This window comes from Planococcus citri, chromosome 3 (genome assembly GCF_950023065.1).
Source record: "Planococcus citri chromosome 3, ihPlaCitr1.1, whole genome shotgun sequence".
Taxonomy (NCBI): Eukaryota; Metazoa; Arthropoda; class Insecta; order Hemiptera; family Pseudococcidae; genus Planococcus; species Planococcus citri.
The window spans coordinates 2,972,345-2,987,672 of NC_088679.1; the positions used below are offsets into that span (position 1 = coordinate 2,972,345).

The 15,328-nt window shown below is 35.8% G+C and overlaps 1 protein-coding gene and 1 long non-coding RNA gene across 2 annotated transcripts in view; one reads left to right on the top strand and one right to left on the bottom strand.

The window, feature by feature from the left end:
* LOC135841657 (homeobox protein unc-4-like) overlaps window positions 1-14,334 on the top strand; it is a 46,051-nt gene extending 31,717 nt beyond the window's left edge. The window contains exons 2-4 of the mRNA XM_065358739.1: window positions 6,034-6,227; window positions 9,846-10,113; window positions 10,257-14,334. Coding sequence (XP_065214811.1) covers window positions 6,034-6,227; window positions 9,846-10,113; window positions 10,257-10,957 — 1,163 coding nt within the window. The 3' untranslated portion in view covers window positions 10,958-14,334. The remainder of the gene's footprint in view (window positions 1-6,033; window positions 6,228-9,845; window positions 10,114-10,256) is intronic.
* Window positions 1-15,328, bottom strand: part of LOC135841658 (uncharacterized) — a 285,746-nt gene that overhangs the window by 170,868 nt on the left and 99,550 nt on the right. The window lies entirely within an intron of this gene.

A 15,328-nucleotide genomic window follows, 5' to 3' on the forward strand; every position in this document is an offset into this window, starting at 1 on the left:
ATCATCATCAATTTGAGTTCAGATGAAACACACAACTAACTTCTTCGGGTAAATGAAAAAAAATAAAAAAAAAACCGTAAAAAAACATCCTCCAGGGACTCTATCAAAACACGCTTCCTTTTTTCCCCATAAAACAGACAAAAAAAACAATCGACCAACCAATAGCTATAACTTCACAAATAATACCCTTATCATCGGCCATCGTGTCGATAAGAAGCACCCGGAAAATCGAATTGTTGCAATAGGAATATACGATGAACAGAGTCGAATACCCTAGCACGAGGCAGAGAAGCATGGGCTTCTTTAACGCCCATAAATCGTTCAAATCGGGTCGTAAAATTTTGCGCTAATTTAGCGCAACAATAACGCCGCGCCGAGCAAAACGTCGGTACGTAAAATTAATCAAAAATTCCGATTGCGAGAGAGGAAAATGAAAATCAAAATTTTATTACGCGAATGATATTTTGCTAAACTTGCTAAATTACTACGGTTAATAGCGCTGGCGGTTGTCGTCGCTATATTATACAAGTATAGCTCGAGATGATAGAAGGCGAAATGAAACACAAATAGATGGCCAGATAATGATAAGATAAAAACGGGCCAAAAACAACGAGGAAAAGCCGTTTTCTCGCAGTTTACATTATTCCCGCTGAACTACTAGACAGTCCCCGGGCGGGTGATGCGCCTCGAAAAAGGCGGAAAACGCAACGTGCGCTATCATTTTTCCTATTCATAAACGAGAAAATTGTTTGCTACTATTTTTCCGTTTCCCTCTCGCACACAAGATCTGCTCCTCCGGCAGCATCCAGCAGCTCCGCTCCAGTATACTCGAGGCCAGATAACGTCCCGTCACCATGGAAACCATAAAGAAAACAATTTTCAAAATATCATTTCGTTATTATATTTTGTATTTGAAGTTTTATTGCCTACATCTACCCCTCCTCCGCATCTCAACCGGCGAAATTAATATCCCACGTCGGATAACTGCTTCAAAACTTTTACATCATAACCCACAATACAATAGTACAACGCTACCAACTACAAGATGCGGCGAAAGTTTCACGTTACGGTGCAAAATACAATAATTTATAAGAGAGGGGCGCAGTAAAAATGTATCGTGATAATTGGAATTATCGGAGAATTGAAAATAATCGCGTAATTTGCTCGGAATGTATTTTGATCAAGCCAAGTTGAGCACTTATTAGCTCGAAGCACCTGTTTTTCATTGAATCTCCTTCCTGCACATTTTCACCTTTTCCATCTAGGCCTAGTAACAATTCTGAATTTACTAGAAAATTGAAATCGATGTTTGCGGTTCGATTAATCGATTTCCCATTCATGATTAACTGAGGCAGCCTAACGAAATTTTTCAGAAAAAAAGTAATCAAAAAGTAACCAAAAACTTTTAGTTTTGCAAATATTTTCATCAATATTCATGCACGAATATTGAAAGTAAAAAATTAACAGGGGAGGGGGTAGACCAGTAGAAACTTTTACAACATGAGAAACAGTCAATAAAACGATCAAAAAATTAAATCCGGAGGCGTGCCGAACGGGAAGGAGACCACTCCCCCCTACAGAAAAATTAGGTGAAAAGTTGTAAATTTTTGGGAAAAATTGAGAAGAATTTGTGTAAGCAGGGAAAATCAGAGAATTACCAACTCCAGCTATCCCTGACTTTAGCCATTCTCGTGCAATCTCCAAGTGAGATTTTGGCAGATTTCTTGATCAAGTCTGTGTATCAGGTGGGTGATCTTCGCCTTCCCCTCTTGCCTACCATGTGGCCTTGGACTGCCAGCTTTTCCAGGTTGTTCTATCTCACGATATGTCCGAAATAGCGTAATATCCATCTCCTGATGACTATGCTAAGTCTCCCCCTTTCTTTTTTCAATTTTTCCCCAATCCGCACCACGCGGTGGGGGTATTTTATTATTAAAGAAAAAACAATCTTAGACTAAGGGTTACTAGAATAAACATATGTTTCTAAATATAATTATAGCTTCACCCCAAGTCTAAGCAGAGAGGTGAGAGGGGGGAGGGGGAGGTGAGACGGATTGTCCACCACGACCCAAACCCCTAGGCAGTTGCCTAAGGCCCAGTTGTCACTTCCCAGGTTTCATTTCCACGTGTACCTGTTCTTATCACGATTGAGCCCCCAACCCACCTCAGGGTGAAGTTTGAAGTGGGAGTGATTTCACCTGAGGGTGATCCCAACAAGTTAGGTCCCCTAGTTATTGCCACGAGGTTTATTTGGACTTTTGTGGGACAGTTGGTGCACTTGCTTCGGGCTTCTCATCAACTGCCCACAAGAAAAGATTGTTTTCTATATTATGAGTTTAGTATTTACAAGAATAGATAAATAATATTATAGTAAATTTTAGGATTATCTCAAGATCCAGGTAAATTCAGTCCTGAGTATTTCAAGTCTTGAATTTGGCTTCGGGCATAATTTGATTTACAGTTGACATTATTGGTTTTTGACATCTTGTTCAGGTAGTCACGCTTTCATGATTGGTGGGAGGGTGCAAACTCTCAGAATCACTGTAAGGCCCTTGAAGCACTCTAGGAGCGCTTGTTTAACTAGTGGCCATTCAAGTTGGTCCAAGCCACACCCTAATCTTGGTACTACGATTTTTGTGATGTTTAGCTCAACGCATTTGGCTGCTAGAGCTTTCATTGTTCATACAAAGTCTCCTATTGTCGGCTTGTCCTGGTGTCTTTCTTTGGTTACTGCATATAAAACATAGTTCCCTTTGCTCATATCTCCACCACATCACCCACTTTGGCACCCCTTGACTTCGGAGTGTCAACATTGCCAAAGGCTCATCTAAATTTGACCGCTATGCCCTTACTCATCTCAAAGTCCTGGCTAACACAATGAGCCAAGGCATACTCTGGGATTTGCAGCATTAGGTCATCTTCTCATTTACTCCCAATTGTTTGAGCATTGATGGGTTTGTTCTTTTCTGGACCCAGAATATCCTTAGCATGCGTCTGTAGCAGTACATTTCAAATGCATCAATTTGTCTTGATCTGCCTTGCGTATTGTCCAGCATTCTGACACATACATGAAGATGGAGAAGACTAGCGTTTTTACAATTCTGAGTTTTGTAGCCTTTATTGTGATATCACAGCTTTACCAGATCCAATTGAGCTTTCCCACTACTGCCTTTGCTATGGCCAACATTCTCCTGATTTCTGCAGCTGAGCCTCCCTGATTCGTTATCAACAAACCATGGTACACAAAGTCCTGTACTACCTCTACACCATGCCATCCATCTCCAAAATTTCAGGTCTGTTCTTGTGCTTCCTATTAATTAACATTATTTTCCTTTTTCCTTTGTTGACCTTCAGACCTGCCTCATTGGTGGCTTTTTCAATCTTCTGGAGCATTTCCCTCAGCTCATCAGTTGTCTCTACAAGCAAGGCAGTGTTATCCTCATACACATACCTCAGGTTCAATATTTCCTTTCCTCCAATTGTGACTCTTTTTTACCAATCCTCTAGGACTGTTCTCAATCTCATTACTACCCAATACCCATTCTCCATTTATTATGCATTGAAGAGAATTGAACTGAGTATGCACCCTTGCCTCACTCCTTTTGCTGCATGGAAATGATTGGTGAGCTCTCCTTCAACTCTCACCTGCGCCACATTGTCCTCATACAAACTCTTCATGACTCATGAGACTGACAAGGTGTGCTGGTATGTACTCCGAACTTTTTGAGGTTTTGCCACAGGATCTTCCACTTAACATTGTTGAATGCCTTCTTGTAGTCAATGAAGCACAAGTACACCGGTCTGTTGAATTCTCTTGCCTTTTCAATCACTTGGTGCTAATTTAGGATTTGCTCTGTTGTGCCCCTTCCTAGTACAAAACCTGCTTGTTCTGGTGGGATCTGCAGTAGAATGTACACCTTGATATACTCGTGTATGATCGCCAGTAGTACCTTGTTAGTGTGTGATATCAATGATATAGCCCTATATAGTTTGAACATTCCACCTTTGAGCCCTTCTTCTGCAGAGGTATATAATATGTACACAGATATGGTCCAGTCTTTGGGCCATTTTCTCTCTTCCCAGACCGTGTTGCAGATTCTTATAATTTTTAAAAAAGACAATAGTAATAGCTTTTTTGATTTTTGGGGCTCGATTAATCGACTTTGAATCACAATCAATTTCTGATCCTGGGAAGTCTATTTTGAAGGCGGCTGTAACGATAAGGGATGCACCTGCAGCTTCCTCCTATAGGGAAGATGTGTACCTCCAAGTGGCAACACTGCTACTAGTGGTCAGGCCCAGACCCATCCACCAAGTTACCAAGAAAATCTCGGTGGGCTGCGACGTATTTGGGCCAATGAGGTAAAAACTGGGCCGCTTAAAAACTTTCTGAATGAATTTTTATGCTCAGTGTCCTGTACTTTAAAAAATGGGAGAAAAAAATTTGACTGATTAATTGAGGAGCCCAAAATCAGGGGCGCTAAAATGGGATATCTTGGTGGGCCATGTGATCTTGGGTCCCGCCTTGCTAGTAGTGCACTCTATTGGATTAGTTCAATGTGCCACTCGCAAGGCAAACAGAGAAGTACCAAAGCTTCGAGTATATTTTCACTAGGACTAGCGTTCAGTGGTCTGGACTAGAGCTTCCATCAGGAATTTATTCCTGGTGCCTTTTTATTGTAATGTTTTATTGTGTTTGCAATAGAGTATTTTTCAAAAATGTCCAAAACCACCACTAATCTACTCGGAAGGTTAAAAATAGTTTCCACGCCAATTTTCAGCCTTTTATGTCATCTTGGATTAAATTTCAATATTTTCACCAAACGAGGGGAAATTTTAAAATGTGAACAGAGTTTCATTTCGATAATAAAATAAGTGATTTTATGGGAAAAAAAGGAGGGGAGCTGTATCTTGGACAACTCCTCAACCGAATTTTATCAAAACACCTCCAAAACAGGAGGTATAAAGAATCATCCTCAAAACTGCTTTTCACTCGATGATCGCGCAGATCGAGCTGAAAAAATCCATCTCGAGACGACGGGACAGCGATATGCTTTCGAAGGACGTGATGTTTTCGGCATCTTAATATCATCAAATATACCAACGAAATCATTAATCCTATCAACACGAACGTTTTTGACAGCCGTTACAACGAACTAATGTTTTTTAACATGTTATTTATGAACACCTATTTAACCGACTGCTTTTCACAAGAGCCACAGCGCACAGCGCGCCACAAAAAAATCAACTGCGCTGCACTGCGGATTATTTAAATTGATTTTTAACTTTTTGGTTTCGTTTCTTGCCGCGCCGCCCTCCGCCGCCGCAAGTTCACACTTTAAGAAACAGTTATTAACAGCGCATAGTACGAGTATATTATGGTATTTTTACAATGTATGATTAAATATTTCTCGTACCTATGTTTTCACACGTCTACGTCGCGTCCGTCGTCTAATGCGGTTATTTGCATATTTCAATCTACATCGAGTATTACCTATTCAGATTATCATATTTTTATTAAGTTCGACCTGGTCTGCACCGAAATAGGAGATTTAATTAGTCGACAGTCTACAATAATATAAGATGCTTATTAAAACTTGTAAATTAAACGGCCGCGTTCTTACAAACATAACTCGAGTACACACAACAGACAAGTCTATAACGTGAGATTCTTTCAACATACGAGTATACGAAATACAGAATCTTTGTCTCTCGTCTTTCGTCGTCGTCGTGCTTTTTCGAACCCCCTGTACCGTCTCAAATAGACTATATCTGCGTTCAAAAATGCTTGTCATACTGGTTATTGTTTTTGATTATATACGAGCTGCTTTCCCTCACAAGAGATACATTTTTCAGCAAATCTAAATCGTATACGCAGTAAAATTTACTGATAATGTAAATTCAGATATGTAATGTTGATACGTGCTGTTCGTATATAATAAATTCGCCAAATCGAATATAAACTTTATTATAGATATCGTACGTATAAATAAGAATAAAATTTATCGTAAACCCGTCAATAAGCCCTTGTAGATGTTTGTTTTTCAGATTCAGACGGAGTCATGTTATCAGATGATGTATCCAGTAAAAGACGCAGATCCAGGACCAATTTCAATAGTTGGCAGTTGGAGGAATTAGAAAGGGCTTTCTTGGCCAGTCATTATCCAGATGTGTTCATGAGGGAAGCCCTAGCGTTACGTTTAGACTTGAAAGAATCTCGAGTGGCGGTAAGTTTTTATTCTGAAATTATAGACAATTTATATTTTACGCCTGATTTTGTCGATGAAGAGATAGAATGCCCGATGAAAGTATTCGCATTTTCACTCATTTTATTGGCGACATATTCCAAAATTTTCCAAAAAAAGATATATTGAGATGACATTTTTTCCAAACAGTGTTTTTTTTGACACGGACAAATTTAGAAAAAAAACTGAACCTTAAGCCAGTTTGACAAAAAAAAAAATGAGGATTTTTGGTTGGTAATTTTGAAACAGTAACATAAGAATTTTTTAAAAAACAGATCAGGTAAATTTGGATGTGTAGGTTGGGGAGGTGTATAAAAAATTATTGGAAAAAAATTTTACTGCAGGCTCCAGAATTGGTTCACAAAAATAAAAAATTTGGATTTTGGGAATTGATTTAAGAAATTTTAAAATACTGGAGAAATCGAAAATCGACCTGGAGACTTTTAGTCCGACATATGACAATAGGAGTAATTGCACCCCCCCCCCCCCGCCGATCCTCCGAGACAACTTTTTTCTTAAAGGGGACATCCTAAGGAACATTTTAAAGCAAACCTGCCAAAAAAAAGTTGGCCTTACTTACAAAATGGCGACCATTTTGATTGACAGGTCAGCCGAAATCGCAGATTTTGCGTTTTAACATAGGACTTGCACGAACTTTTTCAAACTTTACAAAAGTAGATCGAAAGATCATGCAAAAATTCATCACCTGTCAAAATTTCAAGTGCTAAAGTTCGTTTTTCGATTTTTGGCGAATTTTTAAAAATCCAATTTAGGCCAAAAATGAGGGAAAAAATCAAAATTTTACCAAATTGACCAAGAAAGCTGAAATTTGGGATATACCCTATTTTCGACATGCCAAATCAATTGGAAATGGTTTCAACTCCCCGTTTTGAGCAGTTCTGGAGCCTCCAGCAGATTTTTGAAACTCGAAATTCCCACAAAATTCCATCAAATTGGAGTTGTAAGGCTAAAATTTATTGTAAAAACTAATTTCAATACGCTACGAAGTACTGCAGGTGAATTTCAAGTCGTTTTGGATCCTCCAGCGACTTTTTGAAAATTTCAGAAGCCTCCAGCAGATTTTTGAAACTTTAAATTTTCACAAAATTTCATCAAATGGAGATGGGAAGCTGAAATTTACTCTACAATCCAATTTTAACACCCTCTGAAGACGACTTCAGTTGGGTTCAAGTAATTTTAGGACCTCCAGCGACTTTTTTTGAAAATTACTGGTGCCTCCAGTGGATTTTTGAAAATTTAAATTTTCACAAAATTCACAAAATTTCATCAAATGGAGATGGAAAGCTGAAATTTACTCTACACTTGAATTTTAACACCCTCTGTAGATGACTTCAGGTGGGTACAAGTCATTTTAGGGCCTCCAGCGACTTTTTTTAAAAATTACTGGAGCCTCCAGTAGATTTTTGAAACTTGAAATTTCCGCAACATTAATTTATCAAATGGAGTTGGCAAGCTGAAATTCACTTCGCAGACTACATGGTGGTTTCAAATGGTTTTGAAGCTTGCAGCTACTTTAAGGAAATTTCAATTTACCAAAAAAACCTCACACAACCTTTCAAAAAGTTGCTGGAGGCTCCAAAACGTTTTGAAATTCACCAGTAGTCAACTTCGTAGCGTCTTGAAATTAGTTTGCAGAATGAATTTCGACTCTAAATCTCAGTTTTCAAGTTTCAAAAATCTACTGAAGGCTCCAGTAATTTTCAAAAAAGGCGTTGGAGGCTCTAAAATGACTTTAAATCCACCAGAAGTCGTTTTCAGTGGGTGTTAAAATTCGAGTAAATTTCAGCTTGCGAACTCCATTTGATAATGTTGGGGAAATTTAAAGTTTCAAAAATCTACTGGAGGCTCCAGTAATTTTTAAAAAAAGTCGCTGGAGGCCCTAAAATGACTTGAACCCACCTGAAGTCGTCTTCAGAGGGTGTTAAAATTCGAGTGTAGAGTAAATTTCAGCTTTCCATCTCCAAATGATGAAATTTTGTGAAAATTTAAAGTTTCAAAAATCTGCTGGAGGCTTCAAGAATTTTCAAAAAGTCGCTGGAGGATCCAAAACGACTTGAAATGGCCATCTTTTTTTTGGCAAGTTTGCTTTAAAATGTTCCTTAGGATGTCCCCTTTAAAAAAAATTGTCCCGGAAGATCGGCGGGAGGGGGGTGCAATTACTCGTATTGTCATATGCCGGACTATTTAGAATGGTTCAAAGTTCTGGAAATGTTAATATTCTGGAGAAATCGAAAATAATCGCACTGCAGGCTTCAATAATGGCTCAAAATGAAAACATTCGGATTCTGGAAATTGGGTTTAGATAAAGCTGTTTGCGCAAATTTCAAAAAAAAAATCGAAACAAATCGAAAAATTTTCATTTTTTTTAATTTTTATCAAAAAAACTCACTTAGTTGTTTGCCAGGAAATTGGCCCACCTGTAGATAAACTCATTCAGCAGCTAAGAATGAGCTACAGCTCCAATTATAAGGTGATCGAATTGATTTTCACGTTTTCTGGAGAAATTCAAACATTCTGGATGAGTCGAAAACTGCGCTGGATTCTCCAGTATTGTCAAAAATTGCCAAATTTAGACCAGAGGAGTTCAAATGATGCGAAGTTTTAGTACCAATTTTCATCATTTTTACTGAATAATCACAGGTAAAAAAAAAACAAAAAAAACACGTCAATCGCCGAAAATAATTCATTTTGGATTTTCAAAAATTCGCCAAAAATCGAAAAATCAATTTGGGTAGCTAAAATTTTGGACAAGTGAATGTCAGAACATGCTCTTTCCAAAAATCGCGACTTCGTTCAAATCGAAATCGGACACGTCGAGAAATTATTTTCAACCGATTGTTGAAATTTTCAAAATTTCTTTGATCTCTACGAATATTATACTTTCAACTTTATGCATTAATATCCATTTTTTTGGGGAGGGGGGCAAAGGGAAATGCAATTTCTGAATAGAAGATGGTCTGAATCCTCAGAAAACCAAAATTTATATGCCTAAATTGATTTTTCAATCTTTGATTAATAGTTATTTGGAAATCCGAACAATTTTTGCGAAGGCTTTCTTTCAATGAAAATTAGGTACAGAAATTGATTTGTTGCGTATTTTCGTCTCGTTCAACGAATTTACTACAGTCTACATTGACTTCATAAGCGTATTTTTGGTACGAATTAAACCTAAATTTGAATCACCTCTCCAGCACTCTCAAACCACTGACAATTTTTTTCCTCGTAATTTCACCAAACCCGATGTCTAAATTGAAAACACTTCCGAGTACCAATTTTGAAACTTTCAACGTTGCCAAATATGATTTTCGACCCGAGCTAATTTCATGATTAAATAAACGTGGCGGCATTTTACTCGGCAGATGTGTTAGGTTATTCGCGCATAGTACTACACTATACAAAGTCGCAACTACCAAGAGACCCATTCTCATTGTAATCACGTTGTCGTATATATAAAGTTGCCGGAGACGGTACACGCAGCGCGTTGCTCGCCCCACCGCATTCTAACTTTTCTATTAAAATTCGTTCTCTATCCCGATGGTGCTTTTTAATCAAAATTAAACTACTGAGTATACTCCGCAGGTTTGGTTTCAAAACCGACGAGCTAAATGGAGGAAAAAAGAGCACACTAAAAAAGGTCCCGGTAGACCGGCCCACAACGCGCATCCGGTTACTTGTAGCGGAGAACCGATCCCGTTAGAAGAGCTACGCCGCAAAGAGCAAGAACGAAGACAGAAGAAACTTTTGAAAAGTCTAGAACGCCAACAAAGAAAGCTAGCCGCCAAAGGAGTAGTCGTAGATATGGATACGTTGCGACGCGAATGGGAAACGCAGCAAGCTAAAGCCAAAGGTACGTGTATTTTTATTTCAATTTTCAATCACCATCCTGCCTCCAATTCGTATAAGCGAATATATTTCCCATTTAGAGGAAAACTTGCAGTTCAATTTCTAACTATAGGGTTATTTGGTTTTCTTTTTCTCGCAATTTTTTAGGAAATAGTCAGCACAACAAAGACGACCACGATTCGAGTTGCAACAGTAGTAGCGGTATAGACATATTAAATCACGACTCTTCCAGTTGTTGTAGCATGGCCAGCAGCACATGTACGCGTGATATCGAAATAGACGTCGTCGGAGACGAAGGCGAAGACGACGACGACTGCGACGATATCGATAGTGATTTCGAAAGAGAATCCAGACCTGTACCGAACGACGTCAGCATAGATTTGACGACAAATTCGGTCAATAAAAGCAGAAGACTTAATCCCTTCAGTATCGAATCGTTACTGTCCAGCAATAGCGGTATCAGCGTCAGTATGATACCTTCCAGCAATAATAATTGTACCAGTAGTAGCATTACCAACAACAATAATAATAACAACAACAACAACGTCAATCTGAATAATAACAACAACAATAACAGAAGTGATATTAACGATATCGAAAACAGTAGCACTAATTCCGATAGCAGATGTGATAACAGATCCCTCGAAAATATACCCCACAAAGGTACCAGAATATACAAAAATATTGCAACCAGCAATTACAACAGTGAGAAACATAAATCAGACAGTGTTCGAAACAGTCTCAGCAGTTTAAGTAATAGTAATTTTAATTTTAACGGCCATTTTATTAGTTGTAAAAGCGAATCCGATAGTTCTAGACTTAATAATTACGACGCCGCTAATACTTAGATTTTTTATAAAAACCCATCGTCGTCGTTTCATAATATTTTGTATGTATAAAAATCCTACGAGTATAGACCATCCTTTAAAGAATCTCAACTTTCAATTCCAAAGCTAGCATAGAATAAATTTTACTTAACATAGTCTGTAAACCTAATGAAAATATCTACTTGTATAAAATAAATATACCGTTATACATAATGGGAAAGTCGATCGAAGATTTAATACCTTTCCATTCCCTCTTTTTTCATTTCCTTTTTCTTTCTTTTTTTCTCCCTGAAAACATATTATACAAAGATCACATATCAATAATTTTCCGATTTCTTCTTCTATTGATTAGCCAAGTTCCTCTAAATCGAAAAATCTGTGAATTTGAAAAAATGATTCGAGATCAAAAATTCCCAAGCGGTGACTTCTCTCCTTCAGGATAGTTGAAAAATAATCGTTCGAATATAAAAATTGGAAAAATTTTCACTTTAGTTAATAAAATACGGAATGACCTCTCTAATAACTTTTATTCGCTTTCGTCCAACTGTCCATTTTTCCACGAGCCTTTCAATTTTTGGGAAGAGGGATCTGGTCAATTTTAATAAAACCTGGGGGAAAAATTCAAGGCAGCAAAAAATACCTACATGAATAAGGAAGTTTGATTTTAAAAGGCACAAAATAGGACAGTTTTGCAATTTTGGCAAAAACAGGATTTATTTACACTTTTCATAAAAAAGCAGGATTCCTCGGAATTGTGGCAAAAAAAATCAACAAGATTTTTGGAAATTTTGACAAGAACATGACTTTTTTGATTGGACAAAAAAAATATATCTAAAGATTTTTTTCTTGAAAAAATATCACCACTTTTTTTCAACTAAATTAATTTTCAGAAAGCTTTCCACTCGACCCCCCTCCACCCACACAAAAAAATTGACGACAGGAAAATTTTCAAAAAAAAAAAAAAAAATGAATTTGGAAGAAGATTTGTAGGTATACAGAGTATTTTTCTAATTTCAATCAAAATGATTTAAAAAATGTCATTTTTATCAAAAATAAACTTCCTTTTTCAATAATTTAAAGGTTTTTGTCGCGCCTTTGGATTTTTTCAACCAATTTTTTCAATACCTTTTTGACTAAATTCACTATTCATACACTACTTTCACTATTTGTTAGATAACCAGGCATTGAAAATTTTGAAAAAAATAGCATTTTAGTAATTATTTTGGAAAAAAAAACCATTGTTTTGCAACTTTGACAAAAAAAACATTTTTTTTTTGAAATTTTAACAAAAAAAAACAGTTTTTGAAAACTTTTACAAACGTTGGTTTTGTAAAAACTTCAACAAAAAGTACCTATAATTTCTGAAAAATTATGAAAAAAAATGGATTTTTGGAAATTGTAAAAAAAAAACTAATTTGCTATCTTGAAAAAAAAAATAATGTTTTTTTTGCAATTTGAACAAAAAGGTACATTTTTCTACAACTTTAAAACGAACCAAAAAATTTTGCAGCTTTGAAAAAAAAACATGGCTCTTTTCATCATTTTGTTAAATTTGCAATTTTGAAGAAAAAAAAAACTCAAAAATTTTGGAAATTTTGAAAAAAAATAGGATATAATTTTGACAAGAAATCAGCCGTTTTTTTTGAAATTGTGAAGAAACACTGGTTTTTATTGCACTTTGAACAAAAAGGTAGATTTTTCTACAACTTTGAAAATGAAGCAAGATTTTTAGCAGTTTAAAAAAAAACATGACCCTTTTTATAATTTCGACAAAAGATCAGATTTTTTTCAAAACTGTGACAAAAAAAACTAGCAATTATTTTTGATTTCAGACAAAACTATGATCCCTTGCAATTTTTACCAGAATAGATACAATTTTATGCAATTGGCCAAAATATGATTTTTTTCACCAAAAAATGGCCTATTCAACAAAAACAGCACCTTTTTGTAAGTTGATAAAAAACCAGCCTCTTTCTAAGCGATTTTGGTCAATAATCATAAGTGACCAAAGACAAACGATGAAAAGTTTCGATTGGAGAGGTAGGCGGGTTCTGCGCCAGGAATAAAATTTGACAATTTCAACGATACTTGAAGCAGGATTTCTTTGGACAAATTTTATAAAAATAAATCAGGACAATAGTACGAAAAGCACAATAAACAAGTCTGTTAGAGAGGTAACGAGAAGTCACTGCATTTATTCGTTCATTTGTGGACCTTATTTCGCAAAAGCATACTTTTGGTTTTCAATAATTCTTCAAAAAGAAGCTCAATTTGACTATTTCCACGCAAATTGAAATTCATCCGGCAGAACAAAAAATTTATCGACAACTTCTTTCAACTTGCTACATACTTACTTAATATCTGTGATACCTACACTTGAGAAAGATCGCTTTCAAAGTTCAAAATCACTCGAAAATAACTTTCAACATATCATGAAAATCTTCTACTCGAGCCTTTATGCAGGCCTGAGAGTCGCCAACACACAATCACAATAATTCACAGTCAGTAACTAAAATACCCCCAAAACCACAGGAGCGAAATCACCCGTATAAATCCTAAACTGGAAAATTCACTTACAGAATCCGAATCATATAATATTTCAACGCGTGATCCTAATATCTTTGTTTTTTGAGTTACCTTTTATATACGTACTTATGAATAGTAATTGTATTGAAATAACATATCCGAAATGTTTAAATTGTATACATAATTATTAACGATATAAAATTATGTCAATGTAAATAATATAAACTTGTATGTAGAATTATTTCTACGTTCGTATAAAAAATTGCGCATCGCATGTTACCATCAATTTTTATTAAGCGAATTTCCCCCGATATCGATTGTAGTACGTACGATTCGATTAAGTATATTGCTCTCTTATATATCATGACAAGAATGTACCATCATCATACGTTATTTATGTATATTATAAGCTTTTATGCCTATCTCTAGGTATGTATTTTCTAGTCGATAAAGCGCGACCATCAGTACACAATATAGATTTGTCGCAGCAATTATTGGTAGCTCGAAACATGTAGCCAGGTACTGATTTGTCGAGAGCATACGCGAGCATTTCATTTTTTTCAAATTTGCTTTTGTTTATTGTTTTATTTTTGTTTGTATTATAAGGTGTTTTTTTTGCCATTTTATTTATTTGATTTTTTTTTTGTCATTTTATTTGTACTAAAAATGACGATTTGCCCCGAGTATAAATAATACAAAAATATGTATGTTGTTAATTTTAATCATTTTTTTTTTTTTTGTTGTATGTATCAAACTCTCTTCTAATGTATACCAAATAACATTGCGATTTCCTATTTATATTTTATACTGATGTTATATCATATTTTCGTGTAATTTATACATTACTGTAATAGAAAAAGTTGACGAATTAATTGCAATATTGATGAAAAATAGGTGTATAAAATACGTTGTTCGATATTTTCTTTGGTGTTGTTTTTCTTTACCATAAATAATGACGTATATATTAGCGAACGAAATTATGGAAAACTTTGAAGGCAGACTTTCTAAAATATTTATGTAGTTGACAAGGTTAGTGATCACTTGACAAATGATAAGCAAACAAAAAATACAGGTAAAGTCCGACGGTAGTCGAAGAAAAAAAATGATGCGACGTTGCCAATTGTATTTTCATATTCAGAGTTTAACGCGCTGTTGAAAACATTACCTACGCATAAATTATGTTAATGAAGATTGCATCAGGTAAGCACTTCTTCGAACCGGTTTCTATAGTTGCAAGTTGCAAGGTAACACCTCGTGCTCTTTTTTTTGGACTTGTGTAAGTACTGCCATACCTATTTGCTCCCCAAAACCACCTCACACCTTTCTCAAAATTGACTCGAATCAACGCATTCCCTCCCTCCCCTCCCCTCTTCATACACATTCTACCAAAAAAATTCGCTCTACAAATAAATACAAGTCGATTACATTAATTGAACAATATACCCCCTGAATAATATACGAACCATACACGTAAGTATATAAATCGCGTCAGAAACACGCCCTTTATCAACTAAGTAGTTAAAATCGACTTATTTCGAAAGATTTTATTAATATTAATTATTTTTAATTAAAAAAGAAAACGAGAAATTATCAAATAACTAATTTTTTCAACACCAAATAAAACACTTTTTTCTCGGAAAGCATGCGATAAATAATCGGCGAGAAAAAATTAACGATTAATGAACTAAGACATTTTAATAGTTAATTCCAAAGCCAACGTTTATCATATTATTCCGTATCAAAGTGTGTAGTGGTGATAATCACGTTTTTTTATTCTTCATTGAAAAACAAACGCGTTAATTTAATTTCAGCAGTTTTTTTTCACGTTGGTACGTTTCGAGGACAAATTACCTACTTATTGTTAGT